This window comes from Pseudochaenichthys georgianus, chromosome 12 (genome assembly GCF_902827115.2).
Source record: "Pseudochaenichthys georgianus chromosome 12, fPseGeo1.2, whole genome shotgun sequence".
Lineage (NCBI taxonomy): Eukaryota > Metazoa > Chordata > Actinopteri > Perciformes > Channichthyidae > Pseudochaenichthys > Pseudochaenichthys georgianus.
In genome coordinates, this window is record NC_047514.1 from 1,985,239 (window position 1) to 2,001,172 (window position 15,934).

General features: G+C 41.5%; 1 protein-coding gene across 1 annotated transcript; it reads right to left on the reverse strand.

Moving 5' to 3' along the window:
* Positions 1-4,056: 4,056 nt before the first annotated feature.
* On the reverse strand, positions 4,057-13,145 carry txnl1 (thioredoxin-like 1). Its single transcript, XM_034095943.2, has 8 exons — positions 12,877-13,145; positions 11,524-11,620; positions 8,690-8,863; positions 7,047-7,169; positions 6,855-6,924; positions 6,535-6,707; positions 4,401-4,505; positions 4,057-4,306 (listed from the first exon to the last, which is right to left on the reverse strand). The coding sequence occupies exons 1-8, from the start codon at positions 12,972-12,974 to the stop codon at positions 4,277-4,279; spliced, it is 870 nt and encodes a 289-aa protein (XP_033951834.1). The 5' UTR covers positions 12,975-13,145; the 3' UTR covers positions 4,057-4,276.
* Between the last annotated feature and the right edge of the window lie 2,789 nt (positions 13,146-15,934).

The following is a 15,934-nucleotide window of genomic DNA, read 5'->3' on the forward strand; positions in this document are numbered from 1 at the left end:
GCGCACCTGACACAATTTGTTGTTAGTATTTTTCGCTCCGTTCTCTTTTTTGAATAGAGGGTGCATAACATTCAACTGCCCCGAAGATCCCGACGCGGAGCCTGAAGGGTAAACACCAGGTTTACTAATCTACCCGCACAATTTGTCTCTGGTGTCGGTCGGAATGTCTCGCTATGTTAGTACATTCTTAAAAAACAAAACACCATTTAAGTTCGGGTTGAAATGTGTTGTAACTGCGTGACTGAGCATTGTAACGGGTAATATATTACCCACATTTCATTAGTAATGCGTTACATTACTTCGTTACAGCAAAAAGTAATATATTACTGTAACTCCGTTACTTTTGTAACGCGTTACACCCAACACTGACTCCAAATGGATTGAAGTTTTCCAACTTGAAATCCAGATGCATTGACAGTTGCTAAAGCACTGACAAATCACATAATACCACGTTTTGGAATTCCAGAAAAGATCTATAGCGATAATGGCGCACAATTTGTAAATAAAGTAATTCAGGATTTGACAGCCATATTTGGAATACAGTTAAAACGACATTGTTCTTATCATCCACAATCAGCAGGGTTGATAGAAAGAAATAATGGTACAGTAAAAACTAAAGAAGATGATGGCCGAGACAGGGAAAACAGGGATGAGATGCTTAGCACCAGTGATGCTAAGCATCAGTGTTGGGTGTAACGCGTTACAAAAGTAACGCAGTTACAGTAATATATTACTTTTTGCTGTAACGAAGTAATGTAACGCATTACTAATGAAATGTGGGTAATATATTACCCGTTACAATGCTCAGTAACGCAGTTACAACACATTTTAACCCGAAATTAAATGGTGTTTTGTTTTTTAACAATGTACTAACATAGCGAGACATTCCGACACCAGACACATTGTGCGGGTAGATTAGTAAACCTGGTGTTTACCCTTCAGGCTTCGCGTCGGGATCTTCGGGGCAGTTGAATGTTATTCACCCTCTATTCCACAAAGAGAACGGAGCGAAAAATACTAACAACAAATTGTGTCAGCTGCGCGTGACCTGCTCCGCTGCGCGTGCATCATTTCCATAGTGCTTCCACAGCAGTGACACACATCTGTGGATAATCATTTATACGAAAATGGTTAAAGCGACCATCACTAAACGCCAGCAACACTGCATCTACTGCAGACTGCAGCAACAGGTCAGATGGGGACATCACGTTACCCTCCGTTGTGGACACTAGCTTACTCCCGCCTGACTCGCCGCCCTCAACCCCGGAGCAGCACTCTTCGTTGCCCGAAACTACGCCGCCTCTCTGCGGCCCGCAGGTGCCAGCCAGGATACCACGGCAAACCAGAGCCTGCTCAGGTAAATCTAAACAAGTACCCGCCTGTACAGTGGGGTTAGGTGGTCATTTTGCAGCTCGTGGTATACAATAGACAAGGGCTAGAATATGTGAAAATAGTGCCATATTCTGCCCTGCCTGTAGAAATGTTGGGTCAAAAATAATGCATACAATAGCACAGATGCCTTCACCACGAATGGCTACACAAATATCTCATATCCCAAGTTTATCAACAAGCTGATGTTGCAGCTGAAATGATCACACAAAGTCAACCTCACATGATGATGTGATCCAGTTTTCAAGCACAGTAAATGTTCTCTTCCCAGAGTATATGATGGGACCAAGGTGATGTTTAGTAGGCTACATGGTTTTAATAATACTTTTGCTTTTCAATGTTTGCCATTTCAAACCATGAGCTGGTTCAAATAATATTTGCCTTGATTTACAATATGTTCTCATTTGTTTTATCAGTACAGTTTTGAAGCTGTTGTGCTTTTCTTTGCCACAGTCCACTTTGGACTATATGAGATATTTCAGGATTGCACTTTTACCTCACTTGAAATGTTCTCACTTGCTTGGTTTCAAAACATAACAAATGCCATAATCTGTTCATTGGGGACCATGAATGCTATTTTTCATTTGCTGTTGCCGGCCACTATTGCTCATGTAAACCTACTACTGCTGCGCCCCCTGTAACCTCAGAGGCACCCGGAGTCATGTTGTTCTGGAGCCGGGCCTGCACACGGCCATATACTAAACACACTACAGAGCCCATTCCGTGTCCTGTTAGTGTTTACTTCCTGTCTGCCTTCTTCTGGTGGTTTATCTGACGTCCAGCACTCCGTCTTTTAACCTCTTTTCCTTTCTCTTTCTTGATCCTCCTTAGCAACCTTCATTATAGTCCTTGACAGTGGTCTGTACGACTGTATTAACAACGTGTCACATGTTAAGAATTTACAATCAGAATCGAGTATTCAACTAACCCGTGTTATACAAGTTCTTAGGCCTACACAGTTGTTATGCTATACCACATCGCCCTTCACTGGATGTATAATGAGCTGCACTAAACTACATTTTAGCATTTAAAATACCTAGCCATTCTTTTGTGGTTATTTTGGTGAAAGTAACTAGAAAAGTAACTAAAGTTGTGTAACTCATTACATTTCAGAGACAGTAATTTTGTAATGTAACTTATTACTTTCAAAAGAGAGTAATAAGTAATATGTAATATATTACATTTTGGAAGTAACTTGCCCAACACTGCTAAGCATGCACATCCTACCCAGTGCTAGAGGGCTGTCACCTTTTGAAATGTTATATGGAAGACCATATAATCTGCCCGAGTTACCCATTTGTAAGAGTGGAAGAAAGTATGAGTGAAAACACAGCAGAATATATGGCAAAAATGTTGAGAAGAAAAGAGATCACAAATGTTCTTGTCCCCTCTGCACAGGAAGTACCTGACTCCACGCAGACAGTGAAACCAGGAGAGTGGGTGTTCACCAGAGCGATGAAGAGGAAGAGCTTTGATTGATTGAAAAGTTTATTAACAGCTTGTATATTGGGTACAGACAGTACAGTACAGCTCAAAAAATACAATTGTTAAGGGGATGCAGACTAGAGAAAGACTTTCGTCTTGTTTACATCAGGGTCCCCCATTTCCAATTCATCATATCTGGCACTCGCCCAAGTGGGAGGGTCCCTACCAAGCACTCCTGTCTACACCGACTGCAGTTAGAGTGGCGGAGAGACCATCCTGGATACACCTGACTGTGAAGCTGTTTAAACCTAAAGACAGAAACTCGCCTCTACTGTGGTGAAGTCTGGCTACGAAGGGAGGTGATTCCAATAAGGGCACTTGTCTCAAACCAGTGAAGAAAGCAACAGAACCCAGCTAAGAGTGGACGTTAGCGGGGAAACAGTAACGGGTCTGAGTGATAGAAACTGACGATGTATCAAAGAGAAAGAATTAGGCCATGGCATCCATTCAGATTACATTAAAACAATTAACCTTAAATAACTCATTATACCCTACTGTCCTACTAGGGCATTGCGTTCCAATAATGCAGGGTCGTTGGTTGAACAATGGGAGCCAGAGCCTTTTCTTATCAAGCTGTGGAATCAGCTTCCAGTTTGTGTTCGGTTTTTAAGAGTGCGCTTAAGACCTTCCTTTTTGATGAAGCTTATAGTTAGGGCTGATTAGATTCAGACCCTAGTTTTGCTGCTATAGGCTTAGTTTGTCGGGGGACATCTTACTTCTTCCTTCTCTCTGTCTGTACCTGTGTCCTCTCATGTTCCCATTAACCCAGCTTCCCCAAAGTTCTTTTTGGTGTCTATATACGCCGGGATCCGGAGTCGTGGCTGTGCCTGTTGCTGCGGTCCTGGATCATCGGTCCTGGATGGATATCCTCGTGGATTCCTCTTATTATTATAGACACATGCATTTCCAAACATTTGGACTACCTATGTTGTAAATGTATTATATTTTCACTTTACACACGGCATCTATTGCACGTCTGTCCTTATTTCAGGCTTCTAAACAAAAACACGTTTCACTTCAAGACAAGGGAACAGGAAGTGGCACAACGCTAACTCATCTCCTGGTTTATGGAAAAATTAATTCACCAATCTGTTAATGATACATTATTTTACACAAAATGCTCCCGTCTATCTGACAATACTAGCTTTCCCCCCCCCCCCCAGAAAGCAGACACAACGCACATGCCTTTGAAAAAGGATTGTGTTTTATTTACAGTGACTTTCATCAGAATTACAATACAAATCATTTATAGAACCCGTCTCCACATACGGAGAATTTAAATCAGAGCTTGAGGAGGTGAGCTGGATGCTGTGTGTGTGTCAACTTTGGCAGAGGGAAAGTCCTTGGATGTATCTGCAGCCTCCTCTTCCTCTTCTCCTCTTCCTCCCCTTATTTCATCTTCTCAGTGACTCTCTCCTTTCTTTCCCACAACCTAGATAGAAACAGAACAAAATAAAAGGATCGTCAGCGATTACAACGCACTCATTAACACACCTGAACAAAAACATGTAGTTAGGGGCACGTACCCTCTTAAAATCGCTCATGTTGGTGGCCTGTACTGGAGTGCCAATGAAGGTCAGATAGTTGATTTTTGTCGTCTCCTCGTCTCCTTGGTTTGATTTGACGAACATCTGTTAACGGGGGGATTAAAAAAAGACACCATCAGTAAACCCACCCTTTACTTCTGGAGTGGTTCAGGTTCGAACCCGTTTTTTGTCTCAATTGAAGCGGCACTCGCTCCCAGCTCAAGACGGAGCAACATTTCACGGGGAGAACAGAAAAGTGTTGCAGAAGCACTAGCGTTGAAGTTGTGTCTAGAACGCCAGGCAGACATGTGACATTTTTCCATTATTCACCATACTATGAATTATTCCTCATTTACTATCATTGTCTTTTTTAACCATGAAAATCTGTTGAAAGATTGTTGTTAGTTAATTATAATTTACATTTGACAGATGAATACTACCGTACTTTTCGGACTATAAGCCGCGACTTTCCAGCTAACGGGCACTAGGGAGCCTCCTAAATCTATGGATTTTACAGGTAAAATTAACCACCTTTAACTCTACGGGCTCTAGGACCGGTCCGCGCTCGCCACCTTTAAGGGGCGGCTCCAGCAGGAAAAGCTGGAGGCCGGAAAAGAGTGAGGCAGGTAGCGCGCCAAAGTAAAAGTGGAACCGAGAGACAGAACGAGAGCAAGACAGACGGACAATTTAGCTGCTGCGGCTTATATGCAGGTGCGCTTTATAGTCCGGAAAGTACGGTAGTCATTTTGGAGTTGAAAATGTGACATTTTTCACCATACTATGAATTATGACCCATTTACTATCATTGTGTTAGCAAGCACTTACTCATTCAAATCGTTTATATGGGTCATTCCAAAACTGGAGGGCCTTTCTGTCCCACCTATTAAACTTCCAATCATCCATGCCCAAAATGCTCAAACATGCACTTGATGTGCGTGCTTTTGTTTTGCTATTAAGTTGTTGATATAAGTCTGTAGTAATGGTCAAAGCAATTTCTTATATCATAAATGTAACAGTTATTTCATACTGAAGGTGTGTCCCACACTGTGTCGGTGAGGCACAGCCCCACCTAGTGTCAGCAGAAAGTAATGCAAATAATAATTCCAAAAATATATATGTTAAATATATTTTAAGATCATGTTTAGTCGTCTGATTAGTCATTGCTGTTTCAGTCTGCGTCCTTCCAATTAGTGTCCACAGTGTGCCTATTGAGCGAAGTGGGGCAAGCCCCTCTCTCTGCTGTCGAAGTGAATGGTTGCTGTAAAAACGACACTGCACATGTTCAGAGTATTTTTCTATTCAATGTGTGCGACAAAAAAATAATCACCAGTGTGGCAAAGGGCTGGCATACCCACCAAACGTCATCTCGTAATTCAGAGAGCTGATTGGCTGTAAGTACGTGTGCCGCGAAAAGTGTGAAGAGGAGACGAGAGAGAGCAGCGTATGGCGATTAAAATCAGTAAAGCGGAAAGAAAGTGAATGAAGTTGACCGTCTACTTCAGCTTGGTAAGTTCAGTTTATGTCATATCTTTTGCTGATCCTCTGTGTTTTGCCTAGAGGCTACTGCTCTGCTGGATCGATTGATATTGTGACCTCGGTGATGAGTGTCTGTGTTTTCCTTATACCCCCCTCTCTCTATCGGAACCATGGACAGCCAGCTATTTGTTTACGTGTTTAAAAAAGCACCAGAAGCTTATAGTCACATCTAAGTTGTCCGTGCCCCACCACTCTTGTACACTGGTCCCACAACATGTGCACAACCCTTACTGAAACCCATCAAGCCTGGCAGAGGAAGTGAAAACTGTACGTCTCATGACACAGAGGAAATTACATTATCAAGCCACGTTAGTTACGTTTTATTTTTCTTATCTTTACAGATAAAATGATCTTTCTTTAGTTAAATATCTAAATGTTTCCTTGCCTTGAAAGTAGCATTACATTTTGCAAATAGCGTGAACTCTTATGGTTAAATTCATTTGCAGCCCTGTTTCTATGATTAAAGTAGTGACCGTTACAGCAGCTGTCATGACGACACGATAAACTGGTGGGACACGAGATGCTCGGCTACCAGTCCAGCAAATGTATATTATGATTAGACATGTTTCAGTAATGTTGGCAATCCTCTCGTCCTTACCGTCACACTCTGTACGTTCTGAAACTTGACGTAGCGCAGAGGAATCAAACCGTCCTCTTTGTAGTCTTCCTCCGACAGCTCCAGAGCCTGAGTGGCTTCACTCCGCTCGGCGTCGTCGAAACTCATCGACCGGGGGAGGTTAATGAACACCTTCACCACCTTAGGGGCTTGGGCTGAAGGGAGTGAGAGGAAAAGGTGGAAGGAGGGATAGAAAGGGAGGAAGGAGAGGATGTAAGTTAGCAGGGAACTTTTTTTTTTTTTGCAATATCCCCAGATGAGAGTTTAAGAATACACGTGGAAATGGTGAATAGCAAACTCACCAAAGTCTGAGGAGACTAGCTTCATAGAGAAGAGCTTCACCGGCTGGTTGAAGGCGATAGTTATCAGCAACTAGGCAAGAGGAAAGGACAAAAAAAAAACATAAGACAAAATACCATGAAACCCAGATGTTACCATGGATTTTGAAGGATGGAGAATATTTTTAAAGCCTTCTGAAAGTGCGAAGCTCGTACCTGTTCATCGCAGTCAGACTCCATGTAGGAGGAGTCTTTGATTAAGCAGTTATCGAAGCCACAGTCGTCGCTCTCGTTGAGGCACTCGCAGCCAGTTTTGTTGACAAAAGGCATGAGGTCCATCTGATAAGACAAAGAAGAAAGGACTGAATGCTTCTGGCTCTGGGTTTATGGTTCTTTTTTTAACCGGGAAAATCTGTTGAAACATTGTTGATAGTTATCATTTACATTTGACTAGGCCTAACGGTACGTCCACACAGCAGCTTTAGACGAATCTTCCACCGCTTCTCTGCCCATTGACTTTGAATGGGGATGACGTCACTTTGCCTCGCTTTTCGCCGAACTGCATTGTGGGGGAGCGAAGCGAAGATTTCCAGGATTCAAAAGTTGAGCAATGTTCAACGTTTGAAGCTGAGCTGGAAGCGTCAGCCAATCAAACACGTTTATGCAAATCTGACAGTAGAAGCGTCAGCCAATCAAACCGCGTGTAAGCAGGGAGAACCAGACCGCAGTTCATTTCCTCATATTCCAAACGAGAAGTCACGGTAGCAAATCACCCGGTTCCTTACGACCAGAACTATTACCGGGATACAAACCGGAGGAACCAGGCATGGAGGGAGGTGGCAGAGACAGTGGGGGAAACTGGTAGGTTTTCGCCTGTTTGGGGAGTTTATATATATATATATATATTGCTCGCATAAAATCCCCGGGTTTTTTTGCTTTGTATGTCGGGGGCGGGAGATTCATGTGATTGGTTGTTGGTCGCAAAAAATCCCCAAGCTGTCAGACACGCCCAGTTCCAAGAGTTTCAAGATTTTTGAAAAGCTGCTGTGTGGACGTACCGGAACAGATAACTCGTAAATCACAATACATAGTTTCATTTAGGCATGGAGTTGATGCTTAAGTCTCAGTGCTGTTTTTGGGCGAGACACAACAGCACCAAGAAAATAGTAGTCACAGATAATATATTGCTCCGGGTAAATGTCAATGGTTTGTTTAAGGACGTTACTATGGTAATAAGGCGAGGTAAGGCACGTTTATTTATATAGCACCTTTCAACAAAAGGCAATTCAAAGTGCTTTTAGATATATTATTATATATACTTTCACAATTTCATTCACTTTTATAATGCTGCTACGTACTTTAATATCTTTGACATGTCCTTATTGATCTTTATTTTGTTAACGTGTGCTTGTTTTTAAAATATGATGGTCTACTTATTTTATTTGCCTTTAATTTGAACTATCCTCTTATCCGCCGTTACGATTCACATTTCCCTGATTTGGGATTTAAGGGAAGATGTGACTCTGGGTCCATCTGCCTTTATCCAAACGTGATATTTGATATTTAGTTATTTCAGTGCAACCGACTGATTCAAAATGAATCCAGTTCACACAAAACTGCACATACTTATTATTGCCTTCTACTGTTTCCCATTTGACGAATATTGTGTGTTGACTTGTTTTGTCTCTCATTTCTGACTCTGGGCTGAAGCAGTTCGTACCTGGATTGCTACAAAATAATGCCGTTTGTTTTTTAAGAGTGGGGGGTTTAGGAAATGTTGATTGGCTGCCTATGAATCGTCACATGGATTCCTGCACACACACAACCAAAAGCCTTCAGGAGGAATCGTGAAGACTTACGTATCCCTTTGGAATGTCGGAGTCCTCGCTGTTTCCGGGGTCGTTCTCCGTGTGCTGTTTGATCTTCTCCTCCAGTCCCGCGGAGTCTGCCCCCTGGTACTGATCCACCCGCACACGGTTCCTGAAGAACAAGAATGTCGGTGTGGCTGAGATGTTGTTCGCTGCCGCTGTTGCCTGAGAGAAAGAAAAAAGGTTTAATAAAATGTAAAAAACACAGCGAGCTGGATCTCCTGGCGTGCAGCTCTTTTCCCCCCCCCATGGTTCACCGGCATCCCATTGGTGACTGGTGTCCATTTTAGGTTGCTGTTGAGCATGAACATCACTTCCTGTTGCTTTGACACTGGCTGATATGTTATTTTATTATCCTGAACTGTAGTCTATATGACTGAATCCCACATGACCTAATAAGATAAAATACCGAACACACGTTAGCTTTAAAAACTCTTCTAAGTTCAGACTACCCTAACTGTTCAGGGGAGAGTGGTGCACTAGTGAGCCTAACGGCCCCTACACACGGCTTCAACGCTTCTGCCCGTTCACTTTGAATGCGGTGACGTCACGATTCGCCGAACTGCATTGTGGGAGCAAAGCGTAGCTTCTCTCGAGGTGCTCGCTGCAAAAGTAGAGCAATGTTCTACTTTTGCCGCCTCGACGGAGGCGTCAGCCAATCAAATCCCGCGTATGCAAATCTGACAGTACAAGCACTAGCCAATCAAACCGGGTGTATGTTGGGAGAGCCAGACCGCAGTTATTTCCCATATGTCAACAAAAGGAGGAGAAAATGATCGTGGCGGTAGGGAACATACAGGGACACAAACCGGAGGAGCCAGGCATGGAGGGAGGTGGCAGAGACAGTGGGGGAAACTGGTAGGTTTTCGCTTGTTTGGGGAGTTTATATCCAGTGTGCTTCGTTTGAATGGACAGCTAGCAAGCATAGACAGTATGTTTAGCCAGCATGGATGTAGCATGAATGCTTTGCTTTGTATGTCCGGGGCGGGACATTCATGTGGTTGGTTGTTGGCCGCGTTGCTCGCGTTGACTCCCCAAGCTCAAGACACGCCCACCGCCAAGCGGCAACGCACGCCGCCGTGTGTAGGCTCCGTAACTGTTGACACACGATAGGTACTTATAAATGTTTACATGGACTCCCCCACCCCTTAGGGGAATTCATCCACAAAAAACACACTGGACACTGCACTAGGTCAGAAACCAGAGGAGACTGAAGTCCACCGTAGACGGACCACTTTTGGACTAAATGTCTTCTGCGTTAAAGGCAGCTCGTTGTGGAATCGCCTCCCAGCTGAGATACAGGGTTTTCCCACTCTCAAAAGCTTCAAAGGTCAACTCAAAGAATGGATGAGAAACAAACAGACGTGTAATCACCGCTAAATGCACTTTAACACAGGGGTATCTCCTCGTGCACTTTATATGTCGTTGCTGTTGTATTGTATTACCATGTCATAAATACCTGTGTGTGCTGCTCTTGCTCTTTTAGCATATCATGTATTTGTTTTTGCTATGTTTGTAAAATGTAATCTTCTTAAATGTTGTATGTGAGGGACTGCGGGTGGAAATGAGCTCAAAGCTAAATCTGGCACTGTTACGCTTGACACATTTTAATGTTTTAAGTGTTCATTATATTGTCCCTGCTAAATAAACGCTTAAATAAGTACCAGCATGACATATATGTCCCTGATAGGTCAATAAAAACACCTTTCAAAGACAACTGTCCCGTATAATAACATGTTGATGTTCGTTCAGTATCAGTGATTCCATTCGTCAGCATTTACCAAACCTTGTCTAGAAAAAAGTCCAACAAGTTTAAATCTCTTCGGTCCTAGTGTGCAGCGAAAATAATTCCCACTAAGCACAATGTGAAGTGTCTTAAATATAGCCTGAAGAGGTGAGTCAGCACTCTGTGGTTATATTGAGGCTTGACTTTTTACAGCCTCCTAAGTCCTAATAAGGGATTTCAGCGACATCCATCCCGGGTGGGCCGAAACCGGCCAAAGTATCCGACGCGATCCCCAGATTCTCTCTGTAGAATACAGTCAAAAAGCGTTTGATTGGAAGTAGGCAGCATCTAGCTTCAATCAAATGTTAACCGTTTTATTTGATCTAAGAATAGGTAGGGCGAAAGCTGAGTATGATTGTAAAGAGTTACGGAGCGTCCACACTACAGCTTCAAAAAAAGCTTGGAGCTGGGCGTGTCTGGAGCTTGGGGATTTTATTCAAGCAACACGACCAACAACCAATCAGATGAATCTCCCGCCCCCGACATACAAAGCAAAAAACCCCGGGGATTTTATGGGAGCAATATATAAATAAACTCCCCAAACAGGCGAAAACCTACCAGTTTCCCCCACTGTCTCTGCCACCTCCCTCCATGCCTGGTTCCTCCGGTTTGTATCCCGGGAGGTGAAGAGGGTCTGGTCATACAAAACCGGGTGATTTGCTACGGCGATAGTTAGTTTATCCTCCGAATTTTTTTTAAATATAGAAATGAACGGCGGGATATCTCTCCCAGCTTAGACGCGGTTTGATTGGCTACGGCTTCAGCTGTCAGATTTTGGGAAACGGGATTTGATTGGCTGGCGCTGGCTACTCGACGGCGGAGACGGACCGCTCTGCTACCCACAATTCAGTTCGGCGAAAAAGCGAGGCTACGTGACATCAACCCATTGAAAGTGAATGGGCAGATTGGAGTTTTCGACGCTGTAGTGTAGACGGGCCGTTAGTTCCTGCAAAGGGTTGTTCGTCTTGAATCATTTCTCAAGTGCTGACGGGACCCTGTTGGATGAAACCCATGTGGGGGATGCACAGATCAGACTTACCTGACAGACATGAACATCTACCTCGAGGAAGACGACGTGTGGGTGCTTGTTACTCAACATGTTGAAAGCTGGAGCTATTCTGACACAGGGCCGACACCTGAGGAGGCAGAGGACACAGTCAGTGATCTGATCGAGAACGATTTTCTAAAGCGACGAGTCAGTTAATTAACAATCAATAAGCTGTGGGGAAAACATGTGGCTGGTTCGAGCTTTTTCTCTCAAGTTATAAATGATAATTAATTAATTATAAAGGTCTCTGTTGATTCACTGGTTAATAAGTCACACAAATAAGAATTGAATAACAATTTTTTTATAAGATACTTAGGTACACACAGAATTGAGTGATTACAATAAAAAGAACTGGTTATAACCCGACTAATTCTGGATTTTGAAGGCATGTTTTAAGACATGGGACTATAATATTTTGTCTGATGGTAGCTTTATACATCAAACAACAGAACATAAACAAAAAATCAGCTGACCAACACAATATACATCTGCAAATAGAAAGTTCCCAAGAAAGTGTGTTGTTCAGTGGCATTTCAATTTGAGATCTTCATTAACAGTAAATGAAAACAGGACCTACATATTCATACATACAAACATACATACATACAGCAGCTGAAGACCCATAAGGTGTTGCTACTGACACTTGATTCTACCTACAGAAACTATTTTGATAAGCACCCATCCCTTTTTGTTTCAGAGCTTAGAAATACGTCTTGTGATTGCTCTGTTCTCAAATATTCCACACGGTATTTACAGTATACACAGAACACACTTCTCAATTTCTAATATGTAAGCAGAGAAATTTGACCTTTTCTGTTTACAGTTTCTATTCACTTTTAAATTAGACGTAATGTCACAGTTTTTTCTTAACATTAAGATAAGACTTTATTTGTCCCAAAGGAATGTTTATGCCTGAGTTACAAAGATACAATACAAACAGCAGCACAATAATAGAAGTACCAATTCATAATAAAACTGTACACTATATGTGCAGTAAAAAGAGCAAATTAGACAACAAACTACATGAACATTAGATGGTCAAATAATGAATTAAAAAAAACTGTAAACATTGCTCAACCCTTCACCATTCAAGTTACTGTAATACTGCTATGTCATTGTAAGCAATAGAGCTAGTTAGCATGCTAACAATAGCATGCTAAACTTGCTTTTCTTGTAATGAAACCAACTTCCACCAATCAGATAACGTAGCTATCCAGGGAGTGTCAGCTCCATAAAACACTTAAACGACGAAGCTATGAATGTTTTCCAGGCTTACGTTGAAAGGAGAGACTACATGCTAAGCCTAGCTAGCCGCTGGGCCTCGGTCTGGTGTGTTTAGCTTACCCAGCCATTGTGAACTTCACCACGGCGAGCCTGGAGCCGGCGGCCGCTAGCTCCGGCTGGAAGTCAGGGTCGCTAGCGATCACTTTGACACCCACCATTGTAGATGTTGCAGCTGTGTTGTTAGTGGGTGCGGGTGATGTTCAAAGCAGAAAACGTGGTTATTAATCAAAAGTGTTTTGTTTTTAGCTTTCTGTCAGTAAGTTAGCTAGCTAGCTGTTTTCGGAGCCACACGACAGTGAGCTGTTTCAGGATGTGGACTCCTGATTGGCCAATACACAACCGGAAAGGTGGGGTTCTTCTTTTTCTTCTTCTATTTTTTTAATGGCGGTTGGAAAGCTTTTAGGTGTATTTACCGCCACCTGCTGGAATGGATTGTGGATCAGCACGGCATAACCCTAAATCCATATTCCTATCCTTTTTAAAATGTAGCCCAATATCACAAATTGTACTTTTTTCTCACGGGGCTTTACAGTTTTTATACAGAACATGAATACGCAGGAAATTCCCGGTGCTGTACGCTTTTTAAATATGTATTGAACAGAGAAGAGTCACTGTGTTTCTCCTCGCACTACAACGGGACAAAAAGCTTCCAAGTAAAAGGGGGACTGGTCAGAGGAAGTGAAATGAAATATTATAGCAACTCAAATATATTGTTAAAGACACGTGCACTTGTTGAGCAATTGAAAGAACATTTGTTCATATGTTGTCGTATCCACAGAATACAAGGATACCGAGAAAAACAACATTGTGTAAAACACGCACGGACACAGAAATGAATAAATAATGTACACATACATAACAGATATATAATGTGTGTTCGGTTTCATTCTCAACTTTATTTTTTGTATTCATACATTCATTTAGTTATTTATTCCTGTATTTTTGTCCACATTTATTTATTCTTGTATTTTTCTATTCCTATACTTTTTAATTTTTACTCATGGTATGTTCTGTCCTCCATACACGCGTGCTCGTTGTGTATAAAGGTACATATTCACTCCAAATCACATCACAGCAAGACCTATAGTTGGGTGTTTCTCATCTTAAAAACACATTGGTGGTCCAGAGGTCTTTGAATTGGTTATTCATGCAGATGCTCAAGGTTCAACAACCAGGGGGGGGGACATCTTGTCTTCTGCTATGCTGACGTTACATCTGGAAAATTGTCCCAACCACTTTTTCTAACAAAGTGACTCCCATAGTTGTCACAATAGGATTCTCCTTTCCCTGATATGTGAACTTCTGCATTACATAAACACACTTGTTGTGACCTTCCTCAAACCCAATATAAATATATATATCATTATTTTACATTTCCGCTTCATCTTCCGAAACTTCAAAACTCTTCTGCTTTTAATTCTGTAATTTGTCAAATGTTGTATTTTTGTTTTTGTAGTTTTGTATTATATGTGTATTTGTTGACTTTTTATTTTATAGAAGTTTTTACAACCGTTTCAAAAAGATTTGCTCTTATTTTTCTTCCAATCTGTTTATCTATGTACCCAGGGTTGGGAGGGTAACAGTGGCGTTTCTATATGTACAAAAGTGGTGGGGCACAAAAAACTCAGATGTCTATATATAAGCTTCTGCAGAGAGGTTCATGGCTGGTGAGGCACTGGCACTGACTCTTCAGGTTTACAAATATATTAAATCAAAATATAATATTATTTTCAAAAGCTTTTTTTGTCTGATGCTTCAATTACTTTTAAACAGACAGTTCAACAGAAGGATACCCAAAAAAATGTAATTTTATCATTTAAATATTGAATTGTTCTCTCTTTAGTAAGATCCCATTTTCAATAAAATTGCAGTCTTACCTTGACTTGAAGATTAAGTCCATTTGCCTATCCTTCTGGACAAAAATCTTTCAAAAGTCTATCATACATCTAATCTAATCAATAGATTTTTGATTAAAAAATGATAAAAGTAGGGTAGACATGTGGATATTATCCGGCTGAACAAAACGTACATTTATCTAACAGCTACGTTTCCCACAGATCTTATTTTGAGCTATTTTCTAAAATCCTATGGAGAAATCTCGTTGCTTTTTTGTGGAGGGAAGCCATGCGCAGCTTACTTCCTGGTTTTAGGACGCCTCACTGCAGCTCTCTCTCCTCCTCTTCACACACCACACTTTTCGCGGCACACGTACTTACAGCCAATCAGCTCTGAATTATGTGAGATGACGTATGGTGGGGATGGCAGCACTTTGCCCCTATGGTCATTATTTTTTGCCACACACATTAAATAGGAAAATACTCTGAGCATGCGCAGTGTAGTTTTTGCAGTCACCGTTCACTCAACAGTCAGAGGGAGGGGCAGGATCGGGTTTTGTCCCACATGGCTCTAAACAGCTCAATAGGCACACACTGTAGACACTAATTAGAAGAACACATACTAAAACAGCAATGTACAGACGAATCAGATGATTAAACATGATCTTAAAATATATTTTATATATTTTTTTATTTATTTTTTGCATTTTGTTGTAATCATTATTTTAATACTTTCTGCTGACACTAGGTGGGGCTGTGCCCCACCTGCCCCTAATGACCAGTCGCCACTGGGAGGGTTACTTTAAAAATATGTTTCATGGCAATATTTACCGGTTACAAAATGTAATCAGTAACCTTATCTTATTTAAATAATTCAATGAACCTGATTACATCAATATAAATTATTAAAGATTCAAGACAAAGAAATATCAATAAGATGTTTTTCACTTACGTTTTACAGAACAATGTGACCCTATAGAAAAGACGAAACCAATATATTTTGTTTAAAAGTTATTCCTATTCTCAGTGTGCGTTCCCATGTGGATCTTAACATGTGAATTTCCATTTTAAAATGGATTTTAGCGTTGCAATCCTACTAGTTATCCCCATTTAAAAAACAACACAGTAATCTGGTACCTCTTTTTTATGTAACTGTAAGGGAATACAGATACCACACTTTTTTATTCTGATTATTTAATCTCATTACATGTAATCTAATACTCCCCTGTATGATATATGCTATACAGAACTGCAGTCAACAGGCAGTGGTGTCACCCTAAATT

Bases quoted from the DNA above. Each gene is read 5' to 3' on its own strand.
- txnl1 (XM_034095943.2), bottom strand. From the start codon at position 12,974: ATGGTGGGTGTCAAAGTGATCGCTAGCGACCCTGACTTCCAGCCGGAG. The intron at 8,864-11,523 runs GTAAGTCTGATC...TCTTTCTCTCAG, and splicing joins TAGATGTTCATGTCTGTCAG to GCAACAGCGGCAGCGAACAA. The intron at 4,506-6,534 runs GTAAGGACGAGA...CCCCGTTAACAG, and splicing joins AGAACGTACAGAGTGTGACG to ATGTTCGTCAAATCAAACCA.